General features: G+C 46.7%; 1 protein-coding gene across 1 annotated transcript in view; it reads left to right on the plus strand.

The window, feature by feature from the left end:
* col19a1 (collagen type XIX alpha 1 chain) overlaps nt 1–18,192 on the plus strand; it is a 344,957-nt gene that overhangs the window by 203,758 nt on the left and 123,007 nt on the right. Inside the window, exon 16 of the mRNA XM_033021894.1 lies at nt 6,450–6,503. Coding sequence (XP_032877785.1) covers nt 6,450–6,503 — 54 coding nt within the window. The remainder of the gene's footprint in view (nt 1–6,449; nt 6,504–18,192) is intronic.

Raw genomic sequence — 18,192 nt, forward strand, 5'->3', positions numbered from 1 at the left:
CCGTTTAATAGTTGACCAGGTGCCAAAATTATTCTGGCCAAAATAATTTTGAGACCTGAATAATACCGAATGGAAATGTTAAGATAGGTCAAGTATTGTTCATTTAGTGTGGCTTTGTTTCTGCGTTTAACCATTTTCAAGTCCATGCTGCTGTTTAATAAGTTAACAATGTGACATAGAAGAACATAAACCAAGTGCACCCCTTCGTCAGTTGGGTCCCACAGCACTCTTTTAAATAAGTCAGGCATGACTTGGTTTTAAAATTTCTGCTGGCTACCTTTAATTAATCCTCATCTCTCTCGCTGAAGTATTGTGTCTTCTCAAGGGGTACTCAGCACCAGCAGTGGGCTAACTGCCCTATAGTTAATTGGTTTGCCTCTGTCTGCTCTTTTCAGTAGATGTTATATTGGCAATGTTTCACCCCCCTGACGCACACAGTGAGCATTGCCATGTACACACATAATTAAATATTAGGATAAAGGGAATATTTCAATAGAAGTAGGTGAAACAAAATTCAAATGGAATTTCAGAGCCTCGATACGGCTGTCAAAGATACAGTGCTCTCCATAATGTTTGGGACAAAGACCCATCATTTATTTATTTGCCTCTGTACTCCACAATTTGAGATTTGTAATAGAAAAAATCACATATGGTTAAAGTGCACATTGTCAGATTTTATTAAAGTGTATATTTATACATTTTGGTTTCACCATGCAGAAATTACAGCTGTGTTTATACATAGTCCCCCCCCCTCATTTCAGGGTACCATAATGTTTGGGACACAGCTTCACAGGTATTTGTAATTGATCAGGTATGTTCAATTGCCTCCTTAATGCAGGCATAAGAGAGCTCTCAGCACCTAGTCTTTCCTCCAGTCTTTCCATCACCTTTGGAAACTTTTATTGCTGTTTATCAACGAAGACTAAAGTTGTGCCAATGAAAGTCATATAAGCCATTATGAGTTTGAGAAACAAGAATAAAACTGTTAAAGACATCAGCCAAACCTCAGGCTCAGCTGTTTAGAACATCATTAAGAAGAAAGAGAGAACTGGTGAGCTTACAAATCGCAAAGGAACTGGCAGGCCAAGGAAGACCTCCACAGTTGATGACAGAAGAATTCTCTCTATAATATAGAAAAATCCCCAAACACCTGTCCAACAGATCAGAAAAACTCTACAGGAGTCAGGTGTGGATTTGTCAATGACCACTGTCCGCAGAAGAGTTCAAGAACAGAAATACAGAAACTACACTGCAAGATGCAAACCACTGGTTAACCGTAAAAATAGGATGGCCAGGTTAGAGTTTGCCAAGAAGTACTTAAAAGAGCAACCAAAGTTCTGGAAAAAAGGTCTTGTGGACAGATGAGACGAATATTAACTGAAATCAGAGTGATGGCAAGAGCAAAGTATGGAGGAGGGAAGGAACTGCCCAAGATCCAAAGTGTACCACCTCATCTGTGAAACTCGGTGGTGGGGGTGTTATGGCCTGGGCATGTATGGCTGCTGAAATTACTGGCTCATTTATCTTCATTGATGATATAACTGCTGATGGTAGTAGCATAATAATTCTGAAGAGTATAGACACATCCTATCTGCCAGGCACGTGCCGTGGGTAATTAATCAGGGCAGGCAGTCAGTCGGCTTTTAAAAAAAACATGCGCAGATTGTTCTCCTCGCCGGTAGGCAGTCAGTCGACTTTTATAAAGTAATTTGTCTTCAAAAGTCTTATCTCTTAATAAAGTATTTAAAAACATACACCGTATTTTCCAGCAATGAAGACGCTATTTTTTACCCAAAAATAAGGCACGAAAATTTACCTGCGTCTTAGAGGCCGAAGGTTAGGTTGTTAGCCAAGAAAGATAGGCTTGTTGCTGTACTGAGAGATAGCCAAGTTTATCCCTCATTGCTGGCAGCTGATGGGAAGTGGCTGTAAAGTGGGAAGCGGCTGTAAAAGGACAGCGCCGCTGGGGGGGGGAGTTCCTTTCACAGCATATGGGGAGTCTGGCCTGGGTCAGCATGGGCAGGAGCATTGAGAAGGAGGGGGCCGGGGATCATGCCAGCAACTCACTCACCGCTGCCGCGGCGCTCCGAGCGCGGAGCCACCGCATTGTGGCCGGGGAGGGATGTAGCTCAGGTGGCTACGAGTTCCTTAAATCCTGACTGCCGCCAGGAGCAGGACATGGCCTCACTTGCTGCACTGGGTGACACTGCATGGCATTCACTGCCTGGTCTTTCAATATAGACCAGGCAGTGAGGGGACCAGCTCAAGAGCAAAGATCTTAGAGCTCAGCGGGTGATGGATAACAGGATATTGGGCGGTGGAGCTTACTGCTGTGTCAACGCGAGTAACCTCAATTGGTCCCTTGATCGCGCTCTTAGGTCGGCATAATTCTCCCGTGCCTTTCATGGTGGGCACGTGCCTGCTATCTGTTCAAGTTCAAACAAATGCCTCAAAATTCATTGGCCGGCGGTTCATTCTACAGCAAGACAATGATCCCATACAAGGTACACAAAATTGCTGGGGAAACTCAGCGGGTGCAGCAGCATCTATGGAGCGAAGGAAATAGGTGACGTTTCGGGCCGAAACCCTTCTTCAGACTGATGGGGGGTGGGGAAAGAAAGAAGGAAAAAGGGGGGAGGAGGAGGAGCCCGAGGGCGGGCGGATGGGAGGGTGAGAGGAGACAGCTAGAGGGTGAAGGAAGGGGAGGAGACAGCACAGGCTAGCCAAATTGGGGGAATTCAATGTTGATGCCATAAGGCCGCAAGGACCCCAGACGGAATATGAGGTGCTGTTCCTCCAATTTCCGCTGTTGCTCACTCTGGCAATGGAGGAGACCCAGGACAGAGAGGTCGGATTGGGAATGGGAGGGGGAGTTGAAGTGCTGAGCCACCGGGAGGTCAGGTAGGTTATTGCGGACTGAGCGGAGGTGTTCGGCGAAACGGTCGCCCAACCTACGCTTGGTCTCACCGATGTAAATCAGCTGGCATCTAGAGCAGCGGATGCAGTAGATGAGGTTCGAGGAGATACAGGTGAACCTTTGTCGCACCTGGAACGACTGCTTGGGACCTTGAATGGAGTCGAGGGGGGAGGTGAAGGGACAGGTGTTGCATTTCTTGCGGTTGCAACGGAAAGTGCCCGGGGAGGGGGGGGTGCGGGAGGGAAGGGAAGAATTGACGAGGGAGTTGCGGAGGGAGCGGTCTTTGCGGAAGGCAGACATGGGGGGAGATGGGAACATGTGGCGAGTGGTGGGGTCACGTTGGAGGTGGCGGAAATGGCGGAGGATTATGTGTTGTATTTGCCGGCTGGTGGCGTGAAAGGTGAGGACCAGAGGGACTCTGCCCTTGTTGCGTGTGCGGGGATGGGGAGAGAGAGCAGTGTTACGGGGTATGGATGAGACCCTGGTGTGAGCCTCATCTATGGTGGCGGAGGGGAATCCCCGTTCCCTGAAGAACGAGGACATTTCCGATGCCCTGGTATGAAATGTCTCATCCTGGGAACAGATGCGGCATAGGCGGAGGAATTGGGAGTAGGGGATCGAGTCTTTACAGGGGGCAGGGTGGGAAGACGTGTAGTCCAGATAGCCATGTGAGTCAGTGGGTTTGTAATGTATGTCGGTCAGGAGTCTGTCCCCTGCGATGGAGATGGTGAGGTCAAGGAATGGTAGGGAAGTGTCGGAAATCGTCCAGGTGTATTGGAGTGCCGGATGGAAGTTGGTGGTGAAGTGGATGAAGTCAGTCAGTTGTGTGTGGGTGCAGGAGGTGGCACCAAAGCAGTCGTCAATGTATCCCATACATACTGCTAAAGCAACAAAGGAGTTTTTCAAAGCTTAAAAAATGGTCAATTCTTGAGTGGCCAAGTCAATCACCCGATCTGAACACAATTGAGCATGCTGAAGAGAAAGCTGAAGGGGACTACCCCCCGACACAAGCATAAGCTAAAGATGGCTGCAATACAGGCCTGGCAGCGCATCACCAGAGAAAACATTGGTGATAATTTTCCAAAACTCCCTGGAGGCAGGAACGGTCCCAGTGGATTGGAAAATGGCCAATGTAACACCTATATTTAAAAAAGGAAGTAAACAGAAGGCGGGTAACTATAGACCGGTTAGTCTAACATCGGTGGTGGGTAAAATGTTAGAGACAATTATTAAAGAAACACTAACGGGGCACTTGGATAAACATGACTTCATCGGACAGAACCAGCATGGTTTTGTGAAGGGGAAGTCCTGTTTAACGAATCTGCTCGAATTCTTTGAGGAAGTAACAACCCGGGTGGATAAAGGGGAACCGGTGGATGTGGTATACTTGGACTTCCAAAAGGCTTTTGACAAGGTGCCACATAAGAGACTATTGCTAAAAATAAAAAATTATGGGATTGGGGGTAATATATTAGCATGGGTAGAGGATTGGCTAACAAATAGGAAGCAGAGAGTGGGGATAAATGGTTCATACTCGGGATGGCAACCGGTAACTAGCGGGGTTCCGCAAGGGTCGGTGCTGGGACCCCAGTTGTTCACAATTTATATAAATGATTTGGAGGAGGGAACCAAGTGTAATATATCAAAATTTGCGGACGATACAAAAATGGGAGGAAAAGTAGGGGATGAGGAGGATAGGAAGAGTCTGCAAAAGGATATAGATAAGCTAGGTGAGTGGGCAACAACTTGGCAGATGAAATTTAATACTAATAAATGTGAAGTCATTCACTTTGGGAAAAAAAATGATAGGGCAAGTTCTTTTCTAAATGAGGAGGAGCTGCGTTGTAATGCAACGCAAAGGGATCTAGGGGTATTAGTACATGAATCACTAAAAGTTAGTATGCAGGTGTAGCAAGCAATCAGGAAGGCCAATGGAGTTTTGGCCTTTATTGCTAGGGGGATTGAGTATAAAAACACGGAGGTCTTGCTGCAGCTGTACACAGTATTAGTGAGACCACATTTGGAATACTGTGTACAGTTCTGGGGTCCATACTTAAGAAAGGATGTACTAGCCCTGGAGGCAGTGCAGCGAAGGTTTACAAGATTAATTCCTGCAATGAGGGGATTGACATATGAGGAAAGGTTAAGTAGGCTGGAACTCTACTCTTTGGAGTTTAGAAGAATGAGAGGCGATCTCATTGAAACATATAAGATCGTGAGGGGCCTTGATCGGGTGGATGCACCGAGGATGTTCCCAATGATCGGGGAAACTAGAACTAGGGGACATAGTTGCAGAATAAGGGGGGGCTCTTTTAAAACTGAGATGAGGAAGAACTTCTTCACCCAGAGGGTGGTTAATTTATGGAATTCACTGCCCCAGGGAGCAGTGGAAGCAGAAACGTTAAATATATTTAAGTCTAAAATAGATGGTTTTTTAGCTGCCAAGGGGATAAGGGGCTACGGGGAAAGGGCAGGGATATGGACCTAGGTATGGTTAGTATAGTAAGACCTGAGTGATCTCCTGGACAAGTGTCGATCGCCTGGATTGGGGTCGGAGAGGAATTTCCCGGATTTTTTTCCCGAATTGGACCTGGGTTTTTATCCGGTTTTTTGCCTCCCCCAGGAGATCACGAGGTTCTTGGGGTGGAGAGGGGTGATAGCGGTATAAAGGGGAGGGTAGTGTCTTGTGTTCTGTGTCTTGTGTCTACTGTTTGTGGGTAAGTGTGTCTGTTTAGTGTTCAGCCATGAGCGAATGGCGGTGCGGGCTCGACGGACCTGGTGGTCTACTCTCGCACCTACTTTCTATGTCTCTATGTTTCTATAACACCCAGCAACTGGTGATGCCAAGAATCGCAGATTTCAAGCAGTCATTCCATGCAAAGGATAAGCAACAATATATTAAACATGACTACTTTCATTTACATGTCATTGCTGTGTCCCAAACATTATGGTGTCCTGAATTGGGGGGACTATGTATAAACACTGCTGTAATATCTACATGGTGAAACCAAAATGTATAAAAATGGCCTTTATTAAAAAAAAAATTTTTAATTACTAATCTCAAATTGTGGAGTACAGAGGCAAATAAATAAATGATGGGTCTTGGTCCCAAACATTATGGAGGGCACTGTATGAACAATCAGATTGTGCAAGTTGTCAAGATCAGAGAAGCACAGAGAGACGTGGAGCTAGAGATTACAGAGGGAAGTAGGGGAGAGACAATGCAGTCTCGTAGAAAAAAATCTACAGTTTTCTTAAGTTATAGGTGCAGAATTAGGCCATTCAGCCCATCAAGTCAACTCCACCATTCAATCAAACCTAATCTATCTTTCCCTCTCAACCCCATTCTGCTGCCTTCGCCCCATAACCCCTGATACCCGTACTAATCTCTTGGCAAATCTTAGTAAATGTCCTTTTCTGGTGCCATCATGGCCTTCCTGCAAAATGATAATTAAATTGTACAGGTGGAATCTTTGCATGGTCAAACCTTGATTGGACTTTGTTCATCTTCCTACTATTTGTTTCTCTCCAGGGAAAACGAGGTAGACGTGGCCTCTCTGGGAAACCAGGCCCCCCTGGACCGCCTGTAAGTTAATTTATTTTTCTGTAATGAATGTTCGTTGTGCTTTGATTAGACCCAGGACTCAAGTTTGAAACTACAACAGGCTGAAAGGATGGAAAATGTGAGGGTACTTAACAACAGAAACAATAACAAAATGCACTATTGTAGTATCTTAGCAAATTGAAAATACTCTAAGATACCTAATATGATATTAAGTGAAGCCAGTGATGGGCACAGAATAGAACTGATAAGGATTTATTTTTTTTGTCAAGAAAATTCATATTTATGAAATAATAAGAGGAATAATAAAAGGTGAAGATAACCATATAACCATATAACAATTACAGCACGGAAACAGGCCATCTCGACCCTTCTAGTCCGTGCCGAACACGTATTCTCCCCTAGTCCCATATACCTGCGCTCAGACCATAACCCTCCATTCCTTTCCCGTCCATATAACTATCCAATTTATTTTTAAATGATAAAAACGAACCTGCCTCCACCACCTTCACTGTAAGCTCATTCCACACAGCCACCACTCTCTGAGTAAAGAAGTATGTATGAGAAGGGGTTTTTCTGCAATAATGGAATAATTAAAATGAAAGTTACTGCAGAGGTTACTGTATTAGAGTCAAGGGATATGGGGAGAAGGCAGGCACGGGTTATTGACAGGGGACGATCAGCCATGATCACAATGAATGGTGGTGCTGGCTCGAAGGGCCGAATAATAATAATAATAAATTTTATTTAATGGGCGCCTTTCAGACATCTCAAGGACACCTTACATATTAATCGGAATATAAACATATAATCGGAATAGAACAAGTAAAAAAGACATCACAGAGACACAAATTAAAAACAGAATTCAATCCAAAAAACAGAAAATCAAAAACACAGTGTGAAGAGAGAGCAGCGGCAGCCAAAGCGCGCCAGCGTCCACTCTCTCTTCACGGCAGCCATCTTGGGCACAGACCTACAGGACTACAATTAGCCAAAAAAATCATCCCCCCACAGTGGATAGCACTGTGGAGGAAAGCACAATGTCCAGTCCCCACCCCATGTCACCCCAAAGTCAGGCCTATTGAGGCCACCGCAATTGCCTCTACGGAGGCCCGATGTCCCTGGCCGTTCTCACCGGGTGGTCTTGCCCCGGCGTCGGGAGAGTCCTTTCGGCGGCTGGGCCACCTGGAATGGCCGCTTCCAGGTTGGAGCCCGCGGCTGCCGAAGCCGACAAGGCCGCGCCGGTTTGGAGCTCCCAGGCTCCCGATGATAAAGTCGGCGCTGACTCTCCGCACTGCCGCCTCTCCGCACTGCCGCCTCTCCGCACGCCGCCTCTCCGCTCCGCAGACCCGCAGCCCGGAGATGTTGCTCTCGGCGGTCCAGCTCGCCAGAGCTCCAGCGCGTCGCTCCAGCGCGGCGACCCAGGCAAGGCACGCCCGCTCCGCTCCAGCGCTCCAACGCTGTGCCGCCGCCGAGGCCGAGGTGCTGGGCGGTCCCCGCCAGGAAACGGCGCTCCAAGCCCGCAGGTAGGCCACGAGGACGGGTCGACGGGCAGCCCGGAGAAAAGGCTGCCACACCGACCAGGTAGGGACCTAGAAATAAAGTTACACCTACCCCCCCACATTAAAAGACCATATCCCCAACAAAAAAAAAACAGGACTCACTAAAAACTATTAAAAAAAACGAATTTAAAGCGGACGGCTGCTGGCTAGCAGCCGTTCACCAAGATGGCTCCTCCTCCTCCTCCTGGCCGAATGGCCTCCTCCTGCACCTATTTTCTATATTTCTATGTTTCTATGACAGAATTAGAGTACCGCAGATATTTCCGGGAATTATGGGGCTGGAGCAGGTGACAGCAACAAAGACAGACAAGATGGGAGAATTGAAAATAAAGAAGAGGAATTTTAACACCATGTAGCTCTGCACCATGTAGGGCAATGGATGACCTGGACTTTGTGCAGAATCTGGATAATATCAAGTTTACAGTTTGGAGAGACACTTTGATTGTTCTGTAATAGTCAGATCCAGGGATTTCAAATGCATGGAGTAGACTGAGAGCAGGTGATCTGCTGGAGCAAGGAAAAAACACAATACTTTAGATTAGATTAGATTAGATTCCTTTATTGTCATTCAGACTTTGACAATGACGTAGCATGTTTCATGTGATAATTATCCTAATATAATTCACAAAGGAGGGAAAAGAACAACAGCAGCTAAGTTAAGGGCCTGTCCCACTTGCATGACCTTTTAGGCGACTTCAGGAGACTGTGCAGTCGCCACATGTTCGTGGGTAGTTGCCGGGGAGTCGCCTTCATGATCATGAGGAGTTCCCGCATTCTGGGAACTAGTAGCGGCCTCATTATGGTCGCCGTGAATTTTTCAACAAGACGCCATGGAGAGTAGCAAGAATTCTCGAGCCGTGGGTGGGTCGCCAGGAGGTCCTAATGGGTTGCCAGGAGGTTGGAGGTTCTCGTAGGTTGAAGCCGGTGCTGTCCGGTGAATTCCATTGGCTCATTGGTTAAAAAAAAGGTAAGCAGTAGTTTTCAGAACCAAGGATAACTGACCGGTAATGTTAATGTCCGTCGAGCTTCACAGCTGTGTATCTCTGGCTTCTTAAAAGTTGTCTCCACTCTTTCTACCGCCCCCCCCCCCCCCTCCCTCTTTTAAAGGACTTACTGTACACTGTGCTAGCCGTCTTAATTACAGCACCAACCTTCCTGTTCATCGTGTTTTGTGTCTGTTTCACATTGGCTTTCCACTGTGTGAATTTTTTAGACGGCACTCCCCCCACTTGCCCTGTCCCCCGCCTGCATAATGGGCTGGTGAAAGAAGCGATGTGTGTGCATGTGTTCCAGTCTGACAGTTGCCGTTCCAGTTGCCGGTTTTTCAGGCGACTGCCGGCAACTTGACAGGCGCTGGCAATCCGCTGAAAAATCGCTTAAGTGGGGCAGGCCCATTACGAAAGGCAGCCAAGTTTCCCTTTAGGGTTCTGATGAAGGATCCCAGCCCTGAAGTATTGACTATTTCTCTTTCCACAGATACTGCTTAACCTGACTTTTTCAAGCATTTTCTGATTTTATTTAACATTTCCCATTAGATATGGAAAACTTGTATAATTTGGGACTGTTGGCAACACTAGTTTAGGATGTCTGACTCAACACTAGTTTAGGATGTCTCTCTTCTGGCTCGGCGAACAATCCTCCTCAGATGGACGGAACCTACCCCGCCCACTCATACTCAATGGCTGACAGATATTATGTCCTGCCTAACGCTCGAGAAAATCAGGTGCTCACTTCAACATTCAAATGGAAGGTTTCACAAAGCGTGGGGACCTTTTTTAAATGCATTCCAGACTTGATATATGCTTGATCATCAAGCACAGTTAACAGTTTAACAGTCTACCCATTCATTTATCGTGGATTATTGTTGTGACAGGCTGATATTTGCATATGCTACTGGCAGTGACTGAGGAGGGATTATTTTTGGTATCTCATTTTTCTTTTATTGTTGTTGTCTTGTTATATGTTAGCATAAGTTGTTTTTTATTTATTATTTTCGTACACTCTGTCTGTAACAAATAGACAACTTTGCACTTTGTTTTGTCCTGAAAACTAAATAAAAAAGATTTTGACTAGTTTGGGATGTCCTGAAGCTCACAGAAAGGAGAAGAGGGAGGCTGCTTGGGAATACGTTAAGATGGTCAAATCCAGAGGCATTTTTCAAGAGCAGAAGTGCTAAGCTAAGGATAGTGTTGGCTGATGTCATGGACACTGAAATATGCAGCTTAGCGATGATATAGAATATAGGTCCAAAATTCAGCTCAGGATCAGTTGTGAACCTAAGCTTACGAAGAGCCAGAGGTAGACACAACATCCTGGAGTGACTCAGCAGGTCAGGCAGCATCTCAAGAGAAAATAGAGAAAAATCCATTGTCTCTATAGGTGCTGCCTGACCTGCTGAGTTACTTCAGCATTGTGTGCCTATCTTTGGTATAAACCGGCATCTGTGGTTCCTTTTTATTACATTGTGAAGAGCTTGGTTTGTTTTCAGTTTCTTGCCAGGAAAAATAATGAGTTCAGTTACTGGGAATACAGTTTGTGATGGGAATTGAAGATGGATTTAGAAGTCCTAATATTGGAGAAAATGTTACTTAGACATTTACTCAGTCATTTAATCTGATAATATATATAAAGTTTAGGAATCAAAAGAAGTGTTGTTAGGATAGTGCTGGGTAATGTCTGCATAATTGGAGAAACTAACCCTGCATTTTCAGATGATGATAATGATGCTGTATGCATGTAGATGCAAAATAAAATGGACCAGGGACAATCAGAGGTGACCAGAATAGGAAGAAAAGGTGTTGCAGGCATTTCTCTGGCAATGCTTGATTGAGTAAGCATGATGAGTTGACTCTGTTGGACAGTGAATGTTTTGGAGAAGGAAGTTATCTCGAGGAGGAGGAGCCATCTTGGGGAACGGCTGCTAACCAGCAGCCGTCCGTTTAATTCACTTTTTTTTTTGTAGTTTTAGTGAGTCCTGTGCTTTGTTTGTGGGAGAGATAGACTTTTTAATGTGGGGGGTAGGGGGTAACAATATTTCTAGGTCCCTACCTGGTCGGTGAGGCAGCTTTTTCTCCGGGCTGCCCCGTCGTCCCGTCCTCATGGCCTACCAGCGGGCGTGGAGCGCCGTTTCCTGGCGGGGACCGCCCAGCACCTCGGCATCGGTGGCGGCACAGTGCTGGAGCGCTATCGAGGAGCGGAGCGGGCGATGCCTTGCCTGGGTCGCCGCGCTGGAGCTCCGGTGAGCTGTGACTGCCAAGTTCAACACCTCCGGGCTGCGGGTCTGTGGAGCGGAGCAGGCGGCGCCGACTTCAACATCGGGAGCCTGGGAGCTCCAAACCGGCGCGGCCTTGTCGGCTTCGGAAGCCGCGGTCTCCGGTAAGGAAGCGGCCGTTCCAGGTGGCCCAGCCGCTGAGATGACTCTCCCAACGCCGGGGCAACAGCACCCGGCCAGAACGGCCAGGAACATCGGGCCTCCGTAGAGGCAATAGCGGAGGCCTCAATAGGCCTGACTTTGGGAGAACTGGGGATGGGGACTGGTGGTGGGTGTATGGAACAAGGTACATAAAGGGTGGTGGGTGTATGGAACAAGGTACTAGAAGAGGTAGTTGGGGCTGGGACTATCCCATCGTTTAAGAAACAGACAGGAACATGGATAGGACAGGTTTGGAGGAATATGGACCAAGTGCAGGCAGGTTGGACTAGTGTAGCCTAGATATTGTTGGCCGGTGTCGGTGAGTTGGGCCGAAGAGCCTGTTTCCACACTGTATCATTCTATCCATATCCATCTCTATAATTGTAAAACTCTGATCTTGGATGTGAGTGTGTGTGTGTATAATCATATCTTCGTGAAAAAACAACGCGCTTACGGTAAAATTTTTACATATTCCGGTAGAGATTTATCCCGTGGACTCTGAAATCGTCTTATCTGAAAAATTCATGCATTATTTCTCATGTTATTAATCAAAATGTTCACAAGTCTGAAGAAGCTTGGAAAAAAAACGGCTGGCTTTGGCTGATGATGTCACAATGGATCTGCCTGCCTGCCGTTTTTGCTCACATTGCGAGTGACTAGAGCTCTCGGGTCTGTCTCTGGTCGGGTCCATCTTCGGTTGGGTCCCTCTTCCCTCTTCCCCCCCCCCCCCCCCTCCCCCTCCTCCTCTCTCCCCTCCTCCTCTCCCCCTCTTCCCCCTCTTCCCCCTCTTTCCCCTCTTCCCCCTCTCCCCATCCTCTCCCCCTCCTCCTCTCCCCCTCTTCTCTCCTCCTCCCCCCTCCTACATTAAAAGTCTTCTCACCCACCACTCCACCTCCAGGTCCCACAGATCGGCCGACTTGGGGCTGCTGAATATCCCGCGGTCTAGGCATAAGCTTAGGGGCGACCGCGCCTTTGCGGTTGCAGCTCCTAGACTGTGGAACAGCATCCCCCTTCCCATCAGAACTGCCCCCTCCATCGACTCCTTTAAGTCAAGACTAAAATCTTATCTATACTCCCAAGCCTTTCCTGACGTCCACTGAGCGAGGGCTATATGTATATATGTAGTTTGTTTGTTTATACTTGTCAAGTCTTCTAATGTTTTTGCAGATTCCCAGCTTGAAAGGGATTTGATTTATCTACCCCGAAATGATGAACTGGATTCACTCAGACCAAACACTTCTTTTCCACCTTTTTTATTTTCTCCTTCTTTTATTTTGGCAGATTAGTCTTTAGCAGTTTTTAGCAGTTTTAGTCTTTACCAGTTTTGGTCTTTATCAGTTTTGGTCTTTATCAGTTTTGGTCTTTATCAGTTTTGGTCTTTATCAGGTGAAAAACCGGCTGCCAATTGGGTGGCAAGAAAATCAGTCCTGCTTGCCTTTTCTGGCTATCGCGGCAGTCTTTTCGGACAGTCCTTTTGATTTACTGTTCAAGTTTTGCCACTCGCAAGTCTCTTGTGTCTTCTTCACTGGCTTCTGGTGCTGTGTGCCCTTTTGACCCCCGGGCAGAACTCGGCAGGCTGGGGATCCGCCCACTTTAATCACTGTCTCGTGATTTCAATGTAGCATTTCTCTGCACCTGTTCTTTCATTTCAGTTTGACTTGACACCTCCCACTCGATCTTCCAATGGAACCACTTGGGAGAGCGACGCTTTAAAGTCAAACTTTGAAGTCTAGGTTTGAACTTGGTCTTTATAGGCTACCAGTCGATCTGTTGTGGTGCTTGGGAAAGTTGTGCCCAATTGCGCAGCACAAAAAATGTATTTTAGAGCATTTTCTTGTTCTCTTATTGTAATGACTCCTGTCAAAGAGATGGCCTCCCACTTTGGATTGTTTAGGGCTTTGTTCTTGCCAAGAAACCTCTTCGCTGCTCTCCAAATCCATGCCACTGTCTTGATCAGTCGTGTTAGAATGCTGAACCGCTTGACATCAACAAGGTTCTGAATAGCTGACCCCGCAGGTGGTCTCTTTGGGCTTGTTGGTTCCGGTTCTTGGTTCTCTACTTTGCCTCTTGATAGTGCTGCAACAAAAGCTTTCTTCTGTAACTTGTTGATGTTCTCTCTGGCAGTGGCAGCCAGTTCTTTAGCTGATTTTATTGGCCACTCACTCACAGGCAATACCAGGAACTTCGGTCCATTTTGCCACTCCGAATACTGATCAAGGTCTTGAGGGCTGGCACCTCTGGTGATTACATCAGCGATGTTTTGTGGGCCAGGAATCCACCGCCAGTCCTGAATGTTGGTGCTTGAATCTCTCCAATCCGATTGGCGAAGAATGTCTGAAATCCGTAGCTTTCTCGCTGTATTGCACCAAGGATTGTTTGGCTATCCACAAGATGATACCACTTCTCCACTTGAATTTGACTGTGTAGCTCAAAATACTTCTTTAAGCGTGAGGCGAACACTGCTCCGCACATCTCTGCTTTAACAGCGTCTCCTCTGTGGTCCAAGGGAGTTAACTTGGCCTTGGATTCCACAAGTCTGACAATTGGGCCATGGTCTGAATCCCATCTCAGGTACATCACTGCCCCGTAGGTGTGCTCACTTCCGTCAGAAAAGGTGATTCCCAAGGGTTCAGTTGCGGAGCAAGAGGGAGTCAGTGCCCTGACGAACTTGACTTTTCCAAGTTGTACGTACTCTTCAAAGAGCTTAATTGCATCATCCCTGAGTCCATCTGAGAGTGCCATGTCCCATGTGTCTCTGACCGAACAGCTTCCCTCTTTTGCTTCTTGGAAAGCTCTGCGTACTAGAATCGCTCCCTTTTGCTTAACAGGAGCCACTATGCCGATGGGGTCATATAGCCCTGCTACCTGGCTGAGAAGCCCTCTTCTTGTTAGGGGATTTGGCGTCTGAGTTTTGATTTGCTCTTGTAGAAGGCCTTGACCAAGCCACATATTTTTCTTTCTCTTGGAGAAATTGATTACCACCATAACGTGGAGCATGTCCTCTTCAACAATGTAGCCCAGACCAAGTGCCTTGTTATCATCATCATGCATTTGGTTTGGTACGATCATGCTTTTTGTTTTGCTTTTCTTTAAAGCATCACTGTCCTCCTTCCTCCCACTTTGGCCAGACAGAACCCAAGGCTTGAGCTCTAACCCACCAGCTTTTAGGATTCGTTCCACATTTGCTGTGATGATTCTCAACTGGTCAAGGCTGTTGTGAGATGTGAGGATGTCGTCAACATAGCTGTCTTTCTCGAGTACTTGCTGCTCATCCTTGAGGTGGGTAAAAGAAGGAAGATTACCAGTCTCACGCATTGCCAACTGTGCTATGCACCCCGCAGGTTTGTCTCCGATGTTCACTCTTGTGATAGCATACTCTCCCAGCTCCTCGTCCTCGGAATCTCGCCAGAGGAATCTGTGTAAGTGTACTTCACGGTCCTCCAACCAGACTGAGTTATACATCTTCTTTATGTCTCCCAGAGCAGCATAGATTCCGCCTCTGAATCTGAGGAGGACGGCGCGAATTTGGTTTAGAACATCTGGACCTTTCATCAGCAAATCATTTAAGCTGACACCATTGCACTTTTGGCTGCTGTTCCACACTAGTCTCACTGGGGTTGTGACAGAGTGGGGGTTTGGAGCAATAAGGTGACTCACATACCACACTGGTCCCTTCCAGTTTGCAATCATGTCTTCGGACAATTTGATTGCAGCCTTTCGGTCCACCATGTCGTGCACCTGAGCTGTGTAGGCACTTTTCCATTCAGGTTTTCTGGATAGCTGCCTCTCCGTCCTGAGAAATGTGGCTTCCACTGTTCTTTTATTATTTGGTAGAGAAGCTGGGTCTTCCAACCAAGGATAGCTAGCATGCCAATGTGGGTCTTTACTGTGACGGTCTCCTGTTACGTAGGTGATGCCTTCCCTTACCACTTTGAGCTCTCTCTCTTCAGCAAGAGTCATTTCTTTTCCGCCTGGCTGGCAGTTTCCACAGCAGCAATCCCCGCACTTTGGCTTGCATGCTGCTCCAATGCTATCCCACTTCAACCAATCCAAGAAGTCCCGATTGGCGGTTGATGTACGTGACTTCTGGACTTTGACGGCGACCTGTCCGTTTGGTGAAAGTTCCTCAGGGACTGGGGCAGTGAGCTCTTCATACTTTAAAGCAGCTGCTCTCATTGATCTTGCGAAGTGTGTTTTGGACATGTGGGCTGACATGGTAAGCTTCTCAAATAGCTCAGGATGACAACCTCCAACAGTCTTTCCCAGTGGTCCATCCCACAGAATGAGATCTCCAACAGTTCTAATCCTCTGAGGCGCTAGCTGACCTTCTCTATGGCTTATGAGCAAATGTATCTCTTTTGGTCTCACAAGTTCCTCAAGTGGGACGTATGGAAAGAACTTTTGCATCTGCTGTGGTGTCACATGTTTGTGAACATCTGCAATGCTGTCCAATCCATAACAAACTAACTGGTGCGACTTGAGTGTGCCCTTGGGAGTTTTCACTCGGATCTTTAGAAGGTAGCGCCTCGTCTCTACGTGGACCTTCATCCCCCCAACTCCATGGACGATAAGCGTGATTGGTTCACTCCTAAGGTTCCGTCTACTCGCAGCCTTGTGAGTTATGTAGTTGGTATCTGAAGCCAAGTCAATTAATGTCCCAACCTTTTGTCCAGCATTTGCTACGACCTCCAGAAGCATCATAATCACTGGATGCTCTTGCAGTCCACCTTCCTTTAGGAGGCTTGGCTGATGCTTTGCAGTGTTGAAGGCTCTTGATGCAGTGTTGGAGAACACATCTCGGCATTGTTTTGCCAACTCTGGTGGAAGTTTGCTGAAAAACTCCTCTTGGTGCACTGTATATTTCTTCTTGCCTTTATCTTCCTCTGGACCAAATTTACTCCTTCTCTGAACCACACTGCTTTTCCTCATCTCATTATTGGGGCACAGATAAAAATTATACTCAGGAGTCTGTTCATCCTTGCAGATTTGATTTTTACACAGATATGCAGGTTTGCAGTATGAACCATCATCATGAACTTCAAGACACTTTTTGCATGCTCCCAACTTCTTTACTGCAGTTCTTTTCACTGTCAGCGTTAGCCCTCGAAACTGCTTGCAGAAGTACAGCTTCCTTTTATGCTTTACGTCACCACAGACTACACAATTTGTGTGGTCATTTCCTGACTTGGTAGACTTGGTTCTGGCATGTCTTGGTTCAGTCCGAGTTTCCTTTCTACTCGGCTCCTCGTCCCTCAGTTGCTCGAGCTGTTCGTATATGCTCTCCTGCTCTTTGAGAAATGACAAGAGACTGTCAAATCGTTTCTCTGGTGCCACAGCATTCCTCTTGTCAGCTACATAAACCAGCCATTCCTTCTTGAGGGTTTCTGGAAGCTTGGTTTCAATTGATTTTGTCATCAGTGGATTTTTAATAGCGCCTGTGTCTCCGAGATCGCTCAAGTCCTTAAGCGCCTTTTCCACAGCTTGAATTAATTCCACTATTTTACGTGGCTGATGTCCTCTGACAGGTGAGATTCTCTGAAGCTCCTCCACTATCTCAATAGCAATAGCTGTTTGATTTCCAAACCGGTTCTCTAGGACACGAAATATATCATCTGCAGTGTTATAACTTGTGAGGCGGAGGTCTCTTGTAATTTTGTCCTCCAGACTGTCCAGCAATTGAACCTTCTTCATCTCATTTGATCCAGTGGGTTCACCTTGCTTTTGCAGTGCTTCCCAATCCTTCCTCCATCTATAAAAGTCACGCTTGTTTCCAGTAAACTTAGGAAGGGCCGTGGGTCTCAGTCTGATGGCTGGTGAAGGATAATTGAAAGCATTCGCCGCTTGTGCTAATCCTTCAGTGTCCTTCTTTATTCTTGCCTGTATGAAGTTGGTTTTTCTGGAAACCAGCTTGGGGACGAGAAGCTCGAGTGTTCTTAGGTGTTTCTGGAAGCTCTCTTGCTCATCCAGAGGGACCCAACGTTTCCACCGACTGTACGTCTCCTTTGCAGTCTCTACCAGTTTCTGCAGGTGGTTAAGCATGAATTCATATGCTTCTTGGTTGCTATTTGATGGTGCGGTGGCAGCAGCAAGTTCACATGCACCATCTGCTGTCTGTAGTGAGGTGGATAATTCAACATTTCCAAAGTTTGCCCATAGAGTGTCCTGGATGAGCCCTTTGACCTCTTTTAGTTTCGACTCACACTCCTTTGCAGTCTTTGCCAGGTCGGCATTTTGCTGTTCAGTTAACACAGTTTCTTCATCTGCGTCCAGCTCCGCCCAGCTCTGCAATGAGTCCAGCCTCCACATCGTCATTGGCTTCCATGACTTTTTCGGCCTCCTGCATGAGTTTGTTGAAATTGTTCCTGAGCTCCTCTTCAGACATTTCTTCATGGTTCCTAATGATGCTGTTAACAAGACGAGAGAATGCCCGTTTTGCTGTTTTCCTCTCCACCTTGAGCTGCTCAGCTGACTTTCCAGCAACTTCATCAGCCATGTTTTATCTTGACTTAACTGTCTCTTTTCCAGGTTTCCAGATCTCCTGGCCCCGCCCGGTTTTTCACTGTCAAGTCTTCTAATGTTTTTGCAGGTTCCCCGCTTGAAAGGGATTTGATTTATCTACCCCGAAATGATGAACTGGATTCACTCAGACCAAACACTTCTTTTCCACCTTTTTTATTTTCTCCTTCTTTTATTTTGGCAGATTAGTCTTTAGCAGTTTTTAGCAGTTTTAGTCTTTACC

This window comes from Amblyraja radiata, chromosome 5 (assembly GCF_010909765.2).
Source record: "Amblyraja radiata isolate CabotCenter1 chromosome 5, sAmbRad1.1.pri, whole genome shotgun sequence".
In the NCBI taxonomy this organism is placed as follows: Eukaryota; Metazoa; Chordata; class Chondrichthyes; order Rajiformes; family Rajidae; genus Amblyraja; species Amblyraja radiata.